The 16,336-nt window shown below is 37.6% G+C and overlaps 1 protein-coding gene across 1 annotated transcript in view; it reads right to left on the reverse strand.

Moving 5' to 3' along the window:
- Positions 1 to 581: 581 nt before the first annotated feature.
- The window catches only part of LOC149181035 (MAC/Perforin domain-containing protein), a 79,780-nt gene continuing 64,025 nt past the window's right edge, over positions 582 to 16,336 (reverse strand). The window contains exons 4-7 of the mRNA XM_089416421.1: positions 10,944 to 11,045; positions 10,605 to 10,800; positions 1,843 to 2,009; positions 582 to 1,743 (exon numbers count right to left, since the gene is read on the reverse strand). Coding sequence (XP_089272547.1) covers positions 1,066 to 1,743; positions 1,843 to 2,009; positions 10,605 to 10,800; positions 10,944 to 11,045 — 1,143 coding nt within the window. The 3' untranslated portion in view covers positions 582 to 1,065. The remainder of the gene's footprint in view (positions 1,744 to 1,842; positions 2,010 to 10,604; positions 10,801 to 10,943; positions 11,046 to 16,336) is intronic.

Below are 16,336 nucleotides of genomic sequence, written 5' to 3' on the forward strand. Positions count from 1 at the left end.
ATAATCTAAGACATCTTATAAATAATGTGTAAACCTTAAATTCCGTTTTCATATGAATTTATATTATCAAAATTAACCCATCATCCATTTTGCTATATCAACATATCACCATGCATAAAATATAAATAGAAACGTTAAAAAAAATTATATAAATGTACATAATTCTTTTATGAAGTATAAATAAAGATGTATGATTGGGATATATGAACGTGGATGATTACTTTATAAAGCATAAATGAGAAGCTAAGATTTAGTTGACTTCCCGTTATGTCAACTACCAAGTTTTGATTCTTGTTGGTGCGCTTTGTATTTAATGGTTATTTGTTCATTCATCAAACGCACTCCACGCAAAAGCCGGTTGATAGAAATCAGATCGAATGACTTCTAACATATTACCGACAACATCATTCAATCTCTTCAGATTACTTGGAAGTCATTTGCCAGTTATATGCTATATTTCTAATTAATACAAGGAATTACATTGCGTGGTGGATGATTCTATACACTCACTGACATAGGCCTATATCGCGTGATAGATTCCAGTCTTCCACACACAAACTAGAAAAGCTATGTTTGCTCCATACTATTAATAGTGGGTTTTTCTCTATTGCAACGTTCTCTGCGTTGTGAACAAGTTAAGCACACTACTCTGATAAGTTAACCTGTGAATAGTGTCAAAACATCCAAAAACAAATTTTTGGTACATTTAAGTTTTACAACTATTCAAAAACCATTTCCCTTGGATACATACATTCCGTCACCCACCTGAAATTACATCAAATATCTCAACCCTTTCTCGAGCCCGTCCATTGCAGAAGTTCTGTGACAGTTCCCTTTGACCCAGATACATTATATGGAAGTAAAGCTTTCATTTTGTGCCTTTGCTGATTTTCTGAATGTTGCTTTAGCTTTCTCAGAAGAATTTGCATTTCTTTTTGCATGCTAAACCCTCAACACAATGTTCATAATCCCGGTGTAACTAGGTGTACAAACATAAAGCAAAAACACTTAAATAGTCAATTATACCACAAAGAGTAGTTTATTCAAGAGACATTAATCTCTCTCCTATGCTGAATCCTCCATTGACATAGTTAACAATGAATACTTCACTCGCAAAGATATTTTATGTCCTTCTACGCACAATTTAGCTCCAGTTACCACCCAATGGCCAGGCATATCCTGTGGGCCCTTGGTCAACTCCGTTGTATCAACAAACTTCAATAATTTGGGGACTTGCACAGGCACTGGTGGACCACCAGGATATATGGCTGAATTTATGACAACAGGTGCAGGTTTTGGTGGCTGCTGCTGTATCGAGGTGAAATGTGTACTAATCAGCGTGGAGATAATACCTGATTTTTGGCATAGGTTAGGGGAATTGTCCCACTCAGATCTCCGAATGGTTGCTCCAATTACCCTTGAAAAGCGAAGCTTCAAAAACAGGACCTTTTTCATTTTCTCAACACGCACTTCAAGCTGTGCCCCTGTCACAATTGATGCTGGATCGCCTATAAGTGTTCCATTGCATTCAACCGGAGCAGTACAAACATGAGAGAAACTTTTCCACTGCACTGGTTCATAATATTTACGATTAGCTTCTTCACGTTCACTGTCATCGTCGTCGACCAACTGCAAAAGTTTTGGCAAGGTTGATAGATGCTGAAGATGGATTGCGAGTCGATTACACTTCTTCCCTTCCAAGTACAAGCGAACTCCAGTCACAGGTCTCTTACCTACATTAACCTGTCAATCGACTGATCAGAAAGCTTTGTGAAACATGAATATTTAAAAAGCATGATACAACTCCAATTGTGGGATTTTTCAAAGAAAGGTTTCACATACTGAATTTGTATTCACATAAAGTTTGGGGCCCATTAAGCTGAACTGAAGGGATGCATTTCCGTGTCCCTTTTGTTGTGGTCCAAGAGGAAGTTCACTGAAGACAGGCGCCCACTGCCTAGGCAGTTGGAATTCCAGAAACTGATGAAGTTCCTCAATTGGTGGCTTATCTGTGAGAACATAAACAACATTGAGAATTCCAGGAACAACTTGAAAAATTGGACAACAGAAAGAGGACCCACTAATCTTTCCCAGAATTCTTTAATCGAGTGCATTTGTGAAAGGGAATGAAAATATATAACGTTATAAACCATCCTCAAGTCCAACTTTAGTTGTAAGACATCATGAAGTATAAGGAGACACTTACTACTGTATCTATATAACATGCAACATGAAAGCATTCTGATTCATACACACCATTACTATTTAAATCAAGCGGGAATCAGTACGGCTTTCTTTTGGTCACGTGCATATTATTTTTCTGTAATCCATGGTAAGTAATAGACTAGTTTAAAAACTAAAAAGGCCCTAGTGTTTTTCATAATTACCCTTTGAAGGACTTTACAGTTTGCATGAACTATAGGCTAAACTAGGGGTACTCGGACCAGTGCTGGCTTGATAACCAGTCTCATGATTTTGAAATTCGATGTTGCTTCAACTTGCATTTATCATTACCAGGATAGATAATCCACTAAAGTGCAATTAAAATTTCCAACTATATTGCATAATCTCTGCACACTTCAAGTGTACCAGTCTCAGTAACAATATACGTTCTTGAAAAAATTTAACACATACAGCACGGCACCTCTAAAATATGCACAAATCTGAAATTAAATTTTAATTATATAGAAAAAGGAGGATCAAAGAAAGGAAAACATTGTGTATACAGTCCGGAAATTCTATTAGTAATCCTATCACAGTGAGGAAAAAGCTAACCAACCATACATGATAGCTAAGCTACAGGAAACACCCACCAGAGGTGCCTGAAACAGCATTCAGCATTTAAGAAACTGAAATGGAGGGGATACACAGAGTGGGTAAGTCCCGGAAATCTTAGGCCGTATCTGATTCTGCAAATGGCGTTTCAGGGCCACAGTGCCCCGTTTCAGACACTTTTTGTCAATGTCTCAGGATTTAGGAAATGTATCCAAACAACAAAGCCCACATTTGGCCCAAAAAAATGACAAACACATATCCATTCCCAAAACTACAAATCCATATGCCATTTTTGCATGTTTGATAGATATCCTGATAAATATAGTCAGAAGCACCATTTAAAAAGAATTTATCAGTGATGAGCAATGCCTGGTATATATTATCTGCCATTTCCCTGCCCAATCGTATCAGGCTTCACTAAAAATTTGCCATATCTGTTTCAGTGCAACTATGCTGATAGCCAGTGTGCAAATTAATAAATTTCCAGATGAATGAAACTTTATAGAACTTGGAGCAGAAAGTCAAATTTTCATCAAGGAGAAATGTAAAGATTTGCCTTGCAAGATCATTTAGAGAGATTCAATTAAGCAGCATTGCTCCACTGTACCACTATCAGAAAGTCATGTGACAAGAAAAGTTTAAAAAGGTTGAATACTTGCAAACATAAAAGCCACTAACGATAAATGAGTGTCGAGTATAAAACTCCAGCAAATTAAAATGCAGAGATTCATTCATGATTGCCATATAGTAAACACATTGGGTTTTTTTTCAAATAAACAAAGTTATAGACCTAAACAATGGTCAGAGGATTAATTTAGGGGCGAAAAGTCAAGATAAATTGCCTAAATCACAGAATGGAATTTGCTTTCAATAAAACTAAAAGAACTAAAGGTGACTTACGACAAAAAGCCTAGAGAGAAGCTATAAGAAAACAGAGATTATATTACATAATCATATATAAAGGAAAAGGGAATGAAACTGCATTTTATCTTTCATGTGGCATAATAGACTGTAGCATTTTACATAATATTTTAAAACATTATGTTAGTTTAATATTGTAGACTCTACTTGCTGTTAAAGCTACAACATTTGCTGAAAGAAGATGAGAAACAAGTGGTACAGAAGTTCACCATTGTCATAATTCTGGAATGCCAAAGACAACCAAATCATAGTTCAGGCCTGGACATGAAAAGGTAATAATGAACCCCCAGCACAATCAAGAACTCTAACTCCTAGAATTGCTTAAAGAGACAAATAGGTATCATTTAGACAGATTTAAATAGGTAGAAATAAGTTCCAATTCTCAATTATTACCGAATTCAAGCGGGGGATGCATGTGACCAAAAAAACTTAGATCTGCCAAAACAGGTTGCTCTTTTTGAATTTCTGCATAGTAAATGAGTTAACAGCAAGCTAAAAGGTTCGGATTTACACTTGAATTTGTACTTTAAAACTATTTTTCCATGCAGCAAGCTAAAAGGTTCGGATTTACACTTGAATTTGTACCTTAAAACTATTTTTCCATGCAGCAAGCTAAAAGGTGAAGATTTTGTTGATTTTTTGTAGGTTTGGAAGGTCTTCTACATTGGTTGGGTGTCTTAGCATGTACAAGATATTTGATTCCTCTTTAGGTGTTTGTTTGGTGGAGTAAGTGATTTTATGATTTCTTTCCTAAGGTTAACTTACGAAAAGTTCAATAATTAGTCTAAATAATTATTGAGACTATTAGGCCAAAGTTCTAACAATAAATAATAAAATTATTTAAGTGACATATAATCTCAACTGTTGATCTTAAGTGAGGCTTAGGATTTAATCCTAGCCATTAATCAATTAGGAAGTTAGGGTTAGGGATTTTGGCTTAATGAAGTTATAAAATAAGCCCGAGGGAGAGGTGAAGACACACAAGTGGAGGAAGCGATTTTCTGCAGAGTGAGAGCTCACCTAGACTGGAGAAGTGAGGAGAAGTGCAGCAGGGAATTTTGAGAGAAATTCAAAGGAAAGAGGGAGGCCAGGTTGCTGAAGAAGAGGGCTGAATTGTGGAGGAGGTGATTTCTCTAATGCGCATGGACCATACAAGACAAGGAGAAAGGGAGACTGATTTGCTGGTGAGACAAGTTAATTCTCTGGGGTCGATTTGCTTCAGGTGGTTTGAATTCCAGAGGCCGAATTCTTTGAGGCTGATTTTGCCAGTGGGGCTGAGCTTCCAGGTGCCCAACAACTGTATTTTTCTATGTATTCTCTAGGGGTCTAGCCCAAATATTACTGAAAACTTTAATGAAGGAATATTGGGTGTGTAAATTTGTTGTCTTGATGTGATTGATCTCTTCATTTTATTTCCATTTCATTCTTTAAGTTAATATACCAATGAAATTTTTTCGGCAAATTAATAAATATTTGAGATAAATATTTTCTAGCATTTTAATAAATTGTTGAAGTAAAATAAATCAGATCTGGTATGGGAAAAAATTAACATGGCATCAAAGCAATAGAAACTCTGCGGGAGATATCAAATATAACAAGGGTTTTTATGACAACGTATAATTTTATGGCCGCAGAAGTTTTTATTTTGCAGCAAGCGTTTTGTGGCTAAAGTCAATCTGATAATATGGCATCATCAAGTCTAAGATATGAAGATAGGTTGGAGAGGGTTGTAAACTTCAGTCCATGGAAGGAGTGAATAAACCTTGTCTTAATGAAAAATGGTTGTGGGAAATTCCAATCCAAGCAAGCCAAGCAATTCATGTTCCACGAGATGCTACCCAAGCAATTGAACTTAAGCTGAAATATATAAGAGCTAAGAGCATCATTTTGGATGGTGTGAAGAACCACGTAATCCCTCACATAACAAAGAAAGATTCAGCCTATCAAATGTCTTCGGTCTTAACTAAGTTGTACCAAAGTGACAACCAAAATAGAAATATGGTGCTAAGGGAGAAGTTGAATAGCATGAAGATGAACAAATCCGAGATTGTGGCCTCATACTTCACAAGGATTCAACATGTTCGTGATGAACTTTCAGCTATTGGGGAAGAGGTGGTTGAGGTGGATCTTGTCAAAGTAGCACTGAAAGGGTGTAACAAGCAGCAGATTACCTTTGTTGCAGGTATCCTCGCTAGAGATAAACTTCTTGATTGGGTCAGATTGTGGGATGGTTTCACCCAAAAGGAGCTTTGAGAGGAATCCATAACTAGTAGACAACACAAAGGTGGAGAAGAAGGGAACCTTGCTCTTGTTGGGCAACCCAAGAAGGGGATCGGTAAATTCAAGCAAAACTAGAGTGGAGGAGCATCTTCAAAAGGGAAGAAAGTCATGAGAAAAGTCAAGTGCTTTTCATGTCACAAGTTCAGTCATTATGTCAAACAATGTCCAAACAAGAAGAAAGGCATTGGGAAGACAACAGCAACCACATGTGCACAGATGGATGAGTTAGCTAACAAATTCGAGAAGGAACTTTCCCTAGTATCTTGTCTTTATGGCACCATTACAAGAGGGGTATGGTTTGTGGATAACGGAGTATCTCATCACATAATGGGATCTTGTGATATCTTCACCAATATAAAGGGCATAGAGATCTACATGTCAAGCTTGGTGATAACATTAGGTATGCAGTAAAGTGCATTAGCAACATACAATTCCAACTAGACTCAGGAAGTCTTATGGAGGTGAAGGAGGTGATGTATGTACCTGGGTTAGAGAATAATTTACTCTCATTTTCAGCGATGGAGGACGGAGGACTTGAGATCAATTTCATAGTAGGTGAGGTGGTTGTCAGGCCAAAAGGGGTTAATCCTAGTGCAAGGCGAGTTATAGGCAACGGCGAAAAAAACCTATATTTGTTGAGAGGATAGCCAATGAAAGCCCTAGAACATAGCAGTGATAGCCAGAGTGAAATTAGGCACAGGAGAATGGGACATCTACACTACAACACTACCATTATTACAGGAGATGGTAAACTAGTTTTCCAAAGTTCAATATAGAGCATGATGGCGTGTGTAAGGGATGTGTGCTTGGCAAGCAGGTCAAGGCGGCATTTCCTAGCAGGGAGACCAAATCCAAGGGTGTATTGGATTTGGTGTGTTTCGACATCTATGCTCCTATGTTAGCGGAGTATATCTCAGGGAGAAACTATTTTGTGACAATCATAGATGACTATTCCAAGAGGGCATGGATTTACTTCTTGAAGACCAAGGATGAGGTCTTCAGTCGGTTTTAAGAGTTCAAAGCTCTTGTGGAGAACCAAATTGGGAAGAAGATTATGGTCCTAAGATCAGACAATGGGGGCGAGTATACTTCCAACGAGTTTAAGGGTTTCTGCATGGAAACATGAATCAAGAAAGAATTGATAGTGCCCCACAATCCACAGTAGAATGGAGTAGTAGAGAAGAAGAACAAGAGTATAGTCAGAGCAGTCACGGCCATGATCCATGATCAAGATCTGCCTATGTTCTTGTGGGAAGAAGCATGTAATATGTAATACAACTATATATTTGGAAAGTCCTCACAAAGTAGTGGACATGACTCCTGAGGAGACATTTACAAGAGCAAAACCGAAGGTAAGTTATCTACGCATTTTCACTAGTTCAGTGTATGTCCACATTCCTGTAGAGAAGAGGACTAAACAGGAGCCCTCATTGGAGAGGGGCATTTTTGTTGGATACAGTGAGACTTTAAAGGCCGACAGGGCCTACAATGAAATTCATGTCTATCAAACACAGATGTAGCCCTGTCTTTCAAACATTCCCATGAATCACTTGACACCATACTAGCCAATGCCTCTCTTACAAAAAGACACTTGAACGTGGGCAACAACTAAGAAATCTACTCTTTAAAATCTTCAATAGCTCCAACCTAGAGTGATTGCTAAAAAAGTAGTGGGCACAATTATGATTAGTAACAAGTTTTATCATTTTACTCCCTTTTTGGTACAATGCACCAATCCATTTATAATCATGATATTTCATCCTCATCATATCGTACATCAAGAGGTTCAAGGTGGGAACTAAACAATCTAACCAAAATATGTTACGGTACGTATAAAATTATCAACATTAAATTGTATGAGCCAATCTCCTGAATGGTTTTAATGAAGGGTTCTATAATATTAATACCAATTTTGCAATGATCTAAGTAGTCATGGGCTGAAAGGAAGACCACATCACTAACAGACACACCAAAAATATTTAGCAATGACTAGCCTTTAACATTTGTCCAACCATCAAATATAATGGATACCCCATATTCAGTCCAATCATCTACAAATTGTCCCAGAGCATTATGGATTTTGGCTCTTTCCTTGTCAAGACCCAAGATTTTGGCTTTGTCATGCCCAAGGCTCATGTACCCTTTAGGGGCACCATTAATGGCTTGTAAATTTCACACCAATAGGGTGAGTGAAGAACATTTAATAGTTTGCAACACACATAGAGAACCCTAAATATTTTCACATCCACATCATCCCTACAACCTTGGCCAAAGAAATTTGATAGTGTCCTATTCCCTAAACGCACAAGTGAAAATCCACTAGCATGGCAGAATGGGGATTGACCAACACTCAATCACAAGTTCCAACTCCTATAGTCTTACCTTCATCATATGGCATAATCCCACAAGGATGCTTTGCCACAAAGGTATAGAACATGTATTAATTGATTTACAATGCAAGCACATGAACTTTGTGGTTCCACCCCCTTTCCCCCCAATCTTTGTCACATGCTTCCACAAAGATGTTGAACTCTCTATATTTCTCCCCTTCATCATTATCAAATTCATGAAAATCATTCCCTTCCATTTCTTTCTCCTCATCAAAATTTGTACCATTGCCTACTTCTAATTCTTCCTCATCACTGGTATTTCACTTTCCCACACCACAATGATAATAATAAAAAATGGAACCAAAAGGATAAACCACACACCCATCATGCTTCTTGAGAATAACTTGGTGCCAGCTATAGAATGATAGAAGAGTAGAAACGAAAAAGAGTGGGAAAAGAGAACATTCGAATATTCCATATAGAAATATGCTAGTTTAGCAATACACACAAAAATGAAAATAAAAACAAACAATAATCAAATTTAGAGATCACCTATTCAACTCTCCAATGGTGGTTGAATGTAACTATGGAAACCTTCAATCCCCCTTCCAAGCTCTCACAAATGGAAGCATTCAATCTCCATTCCATGCTCTCACAAATCTGCTCAACAACTAACAGGATGCCCACCCAAAACCCTAGCAAAGATGAGTGAAATGAGAAAGAATGAGGGCAAGTGGAGTAATTGACCCCAACTATGTCTAAATTAACATTTTGGATCATTGTCTTGGTTCCCACAAGATACCTCAATTATGTCTAAATTAACCTTTTGGATTCTTGTCTTAGTTCCCACAAGAAATCAAAAGCCTCAGGTTCACCTAGCAACATGGAATAGCTTAGGAAAGAGTCGAGTGATTTTTTAGCTCTTGTAAGTGTTTTGGAAGGGGCCTAGGAGCATTCTAGGAACCCCTAAATGCTCCCGATAGAGATAGGCAGTGAAGTTTTAGGGAGGGGAGCACGCTTCCAAAATTCATTACCAAAAAGGAGCATTCAGGAAGCACCCTCCTATGAGAGTTTTGGGAGTGCCTTGAGAGCATTCTATAAGACCCTAAATCCTCCCCATAGAGGCAAGAAGCACGCAACCAAGTTTTGCTACTAAGAGAGAGCATTATATAAGCCCCTAAATCCTCCCCATAGAGGCAAGAAGCACACTCCCAAGTTTTTCTACTAAGAGAGAGCATTCAAAAAGAATAGTGGGGGACGGGGGGGGGCGAAGGCTCCCCCGTAGCATAGCCAAAAGGTTCAAGTGCTAACAACACACTAGGAAAAATATTAAATATATGTTTAACTTTTTGTAAAATACAACAGTGGTTAAAAATCATTAAAATAATATCCTTAACCACGAGGGACAAGCTAGGGCAATGAAAGTGGATCATTGCTTTAGGCCCCCACTATAGTTTCATTCCTCACAAGAAGTGGCCAACATGTTATTTGCAAGGAGGCCGTCAAGTCGGGTTAAGTGGTTGCACAGCGTAATAAACATCCCACCCCTTGATAGGCAGTGGATGCTTGTCACCGACGTCCTAAGAAAACATCTTATGAAAACAAGGTATAATTACATGTAATCATTTACATTTGTTGATTTATACATCATAAAACACCAACAAAAGATGCATCTTTACATTTTATTAAAAGCTTTTGAAAAGGTAGGTACAGTCTACAGATCATTAATCTACAATGTACATAACCCTTGCCAGTTGAAAGTCAAAACATCCTCAAGATGGGTCCCCAAATCATCGGAGGCATTCTTTCTCGTAGGATATTATTTCCCAAATAGCTCTCAGAAAGGTATCTATTTTAGGATAATTCTGGAATCATTTCAATATAGCCACTAACATTGTTGAATAAGGTTATAAATCATTTGATTACACACTTCACTACCTTAATGCTTCATCTTCAATGCATGAAAGAACATAATATTGCCTGTATTAGATAGTTAAGTGCAAAATGTCGCATCTTGATGTTATCTCCATTGAGTTCGCTTATAAGTACCTACTTAAATACTTAGTTTTGTAAAACTACCAGTAAAAGGCTAAGTTGAAGTTCAAACACTTTTCCTCAATCTGTTCTCCTTTCCTCTTCTGGCAATGAGACAGAATGTTCTGTGCCCTAAAGGGTGAGTAAAATTTAAATGCAGAGCCCTTCCAAACCGAAGTACATTATTACAACATAAGAAGCTACAAGAATGTCACAAACCTTGTAAGTTATGGTACTGTTAACTTGTAGTGAAAGTATACTTACAACGGAGGTATAAATTTACAGCATGGCTTAAAAATCCAGTGCCTGGAACTCCATTTAAAAGAGATGTTATGGGGACAAAAGACATATATATCACATCAGGAGCAGATGGCACTGATGTCAGCCATTGGTGGTGACTTTGGGTAGGGTCAAGATACTTTTCAAGACCACCTCTCCTCCTTAAGACCTTTGTGACTTCCTGCAAACAAATATTTGAATTAATCAACAGCATTGAAAAGAAAGGGAAAACATTGTTGAGATTTGGAACGATAAAAGTAAATGAGAAAGCACACTGCAAGTCTCTCAAACTTCCTTATTAAGGATTTTACAAACAAGAATTACCTCTTTGACTGAATGAGAAGTATGGCTGTGAGAGTTAACAAATCCGTGCTGGTTAGAGTTAACAAATCTGTGCTGGTTCATATGCATTAAAGAATCTGAAACCTAACATAGAGAGAGCAGAAATTTCATTTAGAAACAAGGCATATACGCAAATGCCTGCATGCACACATATCAATCTTTGATCAGTAAAATTCCCATCTACTCAAACATATGTTACCAGATCAACCTATCGAGGATCCAAGATCCCCGTTTCCATGGACCTGGATCTGCTCAGGATAAGGTTACAGTTTGGAAGTGCTGGAGGATATGCTTAAGATCCATTTGCAGGCTTTGCCAGAAACATCAAGCGACATATCCCCAAAAAAATAAAATTTTGTAAACACAGAAAAACATTAATTTTTTAAATAAATAAAAAAACACAATACATGGGGCCCTAAAATCCTAACTTTTGCCTATAAAATGGCCCCGTCCCCACCCATCCTAAAACAGAAATGAATTTTTCATAACAATCTGCATTACTGTGTTTATGACAGGGATCTGGAATATTTGGAGAACTGAATTTTCTATTTTTGCATTTCATAATATATCTGTGTTTGTGTTGTTTCTTTGTATCCAGATCCTACCATTTCAAAATATCCATTGGATCTGTAAATGGATAGGGTCCATTTGCATGCAACTTGGATTCAAACATAAGCACACTAGATATTGCAAATTAATACACCAAAACTATTCTGAGTGTGACCAAAAATTCCCAGATAATTCCAACTAATGCCCCACAAAAGTAGCATTTTTGGTTATTTCCCTATGTTCTAAGTTCTAACTTCTACCCAGGAGACCCTTAAAAACATAAAAACAAAAAGAAAAACCAAGGAATAAAAATGACACAATCCAACCGGACAGAGAACTGGTTAAGCACATTATAAACAGTACTGATATTTTGTTTGGTGCCTAATTCTAAAATACAAAGGAGAAGGATTTGAGAATATGTTTTAACTAGTAATGATTTAGATAGAACAAGGTTTTATAGAAAACAAAGACATGTAGGCTTGTCGATATATCTTTTAGCAATAGTGCCTCTGGCTGAAATATCTGATCTATTATAAGAAAAAATGATGAACAATGGCTTTCTGGTGCACACATTATGACCAGAATAATAAGGAGCTGGATGCTAGCTTCAAGTTCAAAATTTCCTGTTAGTATGTAGTTACTCATCATGTTCATATACTTCCGAACTGCCTATGCAAGCATGATTAAGTAGCTTCCGCCCTTCTAATGGTAACTTAATCAATGTGAGAAAGGTTTCTTCAGAGCTAGGTGGACATATATTGCAGAAACAAGGAAGATAAGGCTAGCGCTCTGGATATTTTAACAAGGTAATACTTGAAATTGATAAAATGGGTCATGAAAGGAGCAACTGGTTTTAAAGTTTAAAGACACAATCTGACTATAGTTCTCCTGTCTTGTTATTTCAAAATGCAGTTGTTGCTCATTGCACTATCAAAGAAAATGTTTGTAGTTTCCAAGTAAAAATGCAAGCATTTTATTAAAAGGAAAGGCGATGAGTCTTGACAACCCTGCCCTAGGGGGCAATTACATATGGTAGTTCTCTGTAGTATCTAAAAACCACAACATCTCTGCTGACTTTTGACCACCAGAAAGCAAGATTTGAACAGACGGCATGATATGAAATCAGAAAGACTATTTAGATTGAAAATCTTAGTTTATACTCAGTTTGGGAGTTAGTGCCTAATACTTATTTTGCTAAAAGCTATCAAAATATTGGCAGAGAGACTGGGCTCAGAATCAATATGACTATAAATCTGACATAAGCCTTTTTCCCTTGATCCTTCTATCATCAGGAGATTGCGACAAGAGACAGGCTTTGCCAAATGGGAGGACAAGATTCTAGATGAACTGTGTGGAAACGATGAGCTTGTGTTACGTTTCTTCTGGTATTGCCCCTTTGTCAAGTTTGCATAGTCCTGGATTCAAATGCCTACCTATCCTTTGTTGTAGCTGCCCCTGGGTTGGTCTTTTGCTTTGTTTTGAGTGTCATAATCTGTCACCTTTGTAGAGCATGGTGTCTTTTGAGTATTCAAAAACTATTATATGTATGGGAGCATACATAAGTTGTTCTTGGCAATGCCATTCCATCAGCTCACTTTTGAACCACATAACAATTATTACACATTGCAATTATTCCTCGATAAGAGCTCTAGTGCAGAATGTACCGTCAGAAACAGATTATCACAAGAGCTAACAGACTATTGGACAACTGCCCCTTTGCGGAATCTAAGGTGCCTTCAAATCAATGTTCTCAGAACTGGACCAGCACCAATTGAACTGACTCGTCCAAACAGTCCAACCCATGGAATAAAACCGGAAATGGCCGTTTCGGTACCAAATCAGCCAGTTCTGTACAATGCAACCAAAGACCATCCAAACACATTTTTTTAAAGAAAACAATAATTTATGAGTGGGGCAACCTAATATTCAACCCTAGAGCCCTACTAATGCTACACAATCTGCTTGACCTGACCTGAAGCAAAATGCTTGAGGTAGGCCTTCCCATGTGTTCATCAAGGCAAGTTTTTTGGCATCACTACAGCTTTCAAACAGATCAGTAAGGGCCTTCCACATCTGGAATGGGATATCCTTTCCATGCAACTTTGGAACTATATGGTCTTTGACTCCTTATAGGATCATCCTCCTAGTTTTGGCAATGTCCTTGCTCCATTGAGTCAGTTGTTGTGCATCTAATGCACGAGGTTTAGGAATATCAGTCTTGATGTATTCCAGAACTCCAGTATCATCTAACATAGCCTCCATTTTGTCCTTCAATGTGCAGAAATTCAAGGTGCCTTCCAGTGCTCTGCCCTCAAACCATAGGATAACATGATTCTTGCACTTGTAGAATTCCTGCACCAACTGATCTCCTCTTCAACTTGCTTGAATCTGATCAAGGAACTTGGTCTCTATCTTGTTTTCTGCTCTGATACCATATAGAAAATCCTTGAAACCTTGCAACTGCTAATGAGAGCAAACTGATCACAAAAGACACAAGATTTCTCTACCAAAAATTCTGCGGAAAGAAAATAATGAATAGAAACACAATCACACATAAAACACAATAATTTATCTGGGAAACCCAACTGGGAAAAAACCCTGTTGCTTGTATTAAATCAACTGAGCAATCTGATCTATTACATAGAATTTGCTTCAAGCCTGAAGCTCCCTGCAATACTGATCAACTCTACACAAGACTTGCCCAACACTTAGGCAAATAAGGCCTACTAGGAGCTCCTATTTCCTAGCGCAATTTTGCCCCTAAAAAATAGGAATTTCTCCTATTTCCTTGCACAATTCCCAAGAGAATTGTTTTGCTTGCTTCAAGCTCCTCACCACAAAAACTTGTGTACAATGAATAAATAGATTTGTGCCTTCATCTAGTCTCAATAGGCAATTCGAATTGCATGACCTACTAGGGCTAAATTTAGTAGTTGCAACTAGTTAACTGAGAGTCAGTTGAGTTAACAACAGTTAAACTACTCAACTAAACTCAAGAACTCAAGTCTATCTCTATTCTAGAACTAGAGATTAGCTAACTGACAGACACTAGTAGTTAACTCCACTAGATAGCTAAATTTTAGCTATCAACTAGTACACAACTCACTGAAAGCCATCTAACTCGAATTAACTGACAATAAACTAGTGATAGGCCACATCACACATGTTAACTGACAACTAACTCAAGTATCTATGAGACTGAATTCAAATTAGCATCTTTGACTAAGGCACAAGTCAAAGAAGTCATTCCTTGCTACAATTTCAACAAAGGTAAGCATTCAACCATATGGAGGCAAGTAGAAGCTAGCCACATAATTTGGTGACCACATCTCAAGCAGAATTAGCACAAGAAAAATGCCAAAAAAGGGCCTTGAGGGATTTAATTTTGCCGCAAAAAGAACAATTATGCTAAAGAATACCCAGGTGAGGTGATGTTTACCAAGAGCAAGATCTCCCAGAACAAGGAAATGAGAAAAAAACAGTGTTTCCAGGGGGATGCATCCCTCACTTCCCATGCTTCGGGGACATAGGATGCCTTGGGAAACATTTCCCGCAGTCTCTTTTTGGGAAACACATGGGGAAACATTTCCCCAGTGTGGGGAGCACATTTCCCAAATAGAGGAGCATCTGGGCATCTTTGCTCAAGAAGGGGAGCATCAAAATCAACCAACACCTTTCCTTTATATAATAGGATTTGTGCTTAAATCAGGATCTCACATGATTAACTTCACACAACATACATTAAAGCGACACACTTGTGCCATCAAAGCAAATATACAATAAGCACAACATTTCGTGGTGAATTATAACAATGGTTGACAACCCTATATAAAGTGAAATGGAGAAGAGATTGTGCCCCTTTGATCAGAACCTCATATATATACTTATAGGAAATATAACATTAATATAGTGTTAGTCATAATTAGATAAATTATACTTATCAATTATAACTATAAATTATAACAATGAGCCAAGTCAAGATTATATACTAAAATCCCTCCTTAAGCTTGACTTGGCGGCATGAAAAGGATATTATTATTATCTCCTTAATGACAGCTTCACTTGAGTAGAGTGTAACTTCACAATTTGGCCTCTGTCAAGCATTTAGGAAACATCAAAAATATAACCTTTAATGTGATAGTAATCAAAATGAATGCCACTTGATTTCAAATTAACTGTCATCTCCAAGGATGACCAATGTTCACAACAACTTGACCATGGTGAAGTGTTAAAAGCTCTCAACAAAGAGTGCATCTTTAGAACTATAACCTGAAACCAAACACCTTCACACAAGTTTCTTTAGGGTTAGAGAAGCAAACTCACGTTTAAATGACATATGCACAAGGACCAATGTTCAAGAGAAGAAAAACATGATGTCCAAAGCATGTTGAAAATGAAAGACTCAACGAAGACATCAAAAGACAAAGATGTTGAGGATCAACAATAATGCTTCAAGCAAGCGACCCAAGAGAGTCGACCACGAGTTGATGGGTCAAAAACCTCAAAAATGTTCCAAACACCTAGTGTGGCAAGATGGTATTTCCATCATAAACATCAACATGTGAAGGAAGGAAGGAAAAAGGGGTGCTATCTCAACTATCAAGAAGAGATGATTCCCATAGTTAGTCAAGTAAAAAAAAAAAGTGATGAGGACTATATGACTACAATGGGAAAAACCCATCAATAAGAGCAAGACGTCAAATGTCACCACGATCTATCATCAATCCATACACAATAATTCCTAGTAGTAGGTATTGGTCCAAAAGTGTTCCATCAATGTTTCCTAATCTAAGTCACATGACACGAGGACACGAGACACGAAGAAC

Source organism: Pinus tabuliformis, chromosome 3_2, assembly GCF_031772625.1.
Source record: "Pinus tabuliformis cultivar Carrire ecotype Pingquan chromosome 3_2, CPIR1, whole genome shotgun sequence".
Lineage (NCBI taxonomy): Eukaryota > Viridiplantae > Streptophyta > Pinopsida > Pinales > Pinaceae > Pinus > Pinus tabuliformis.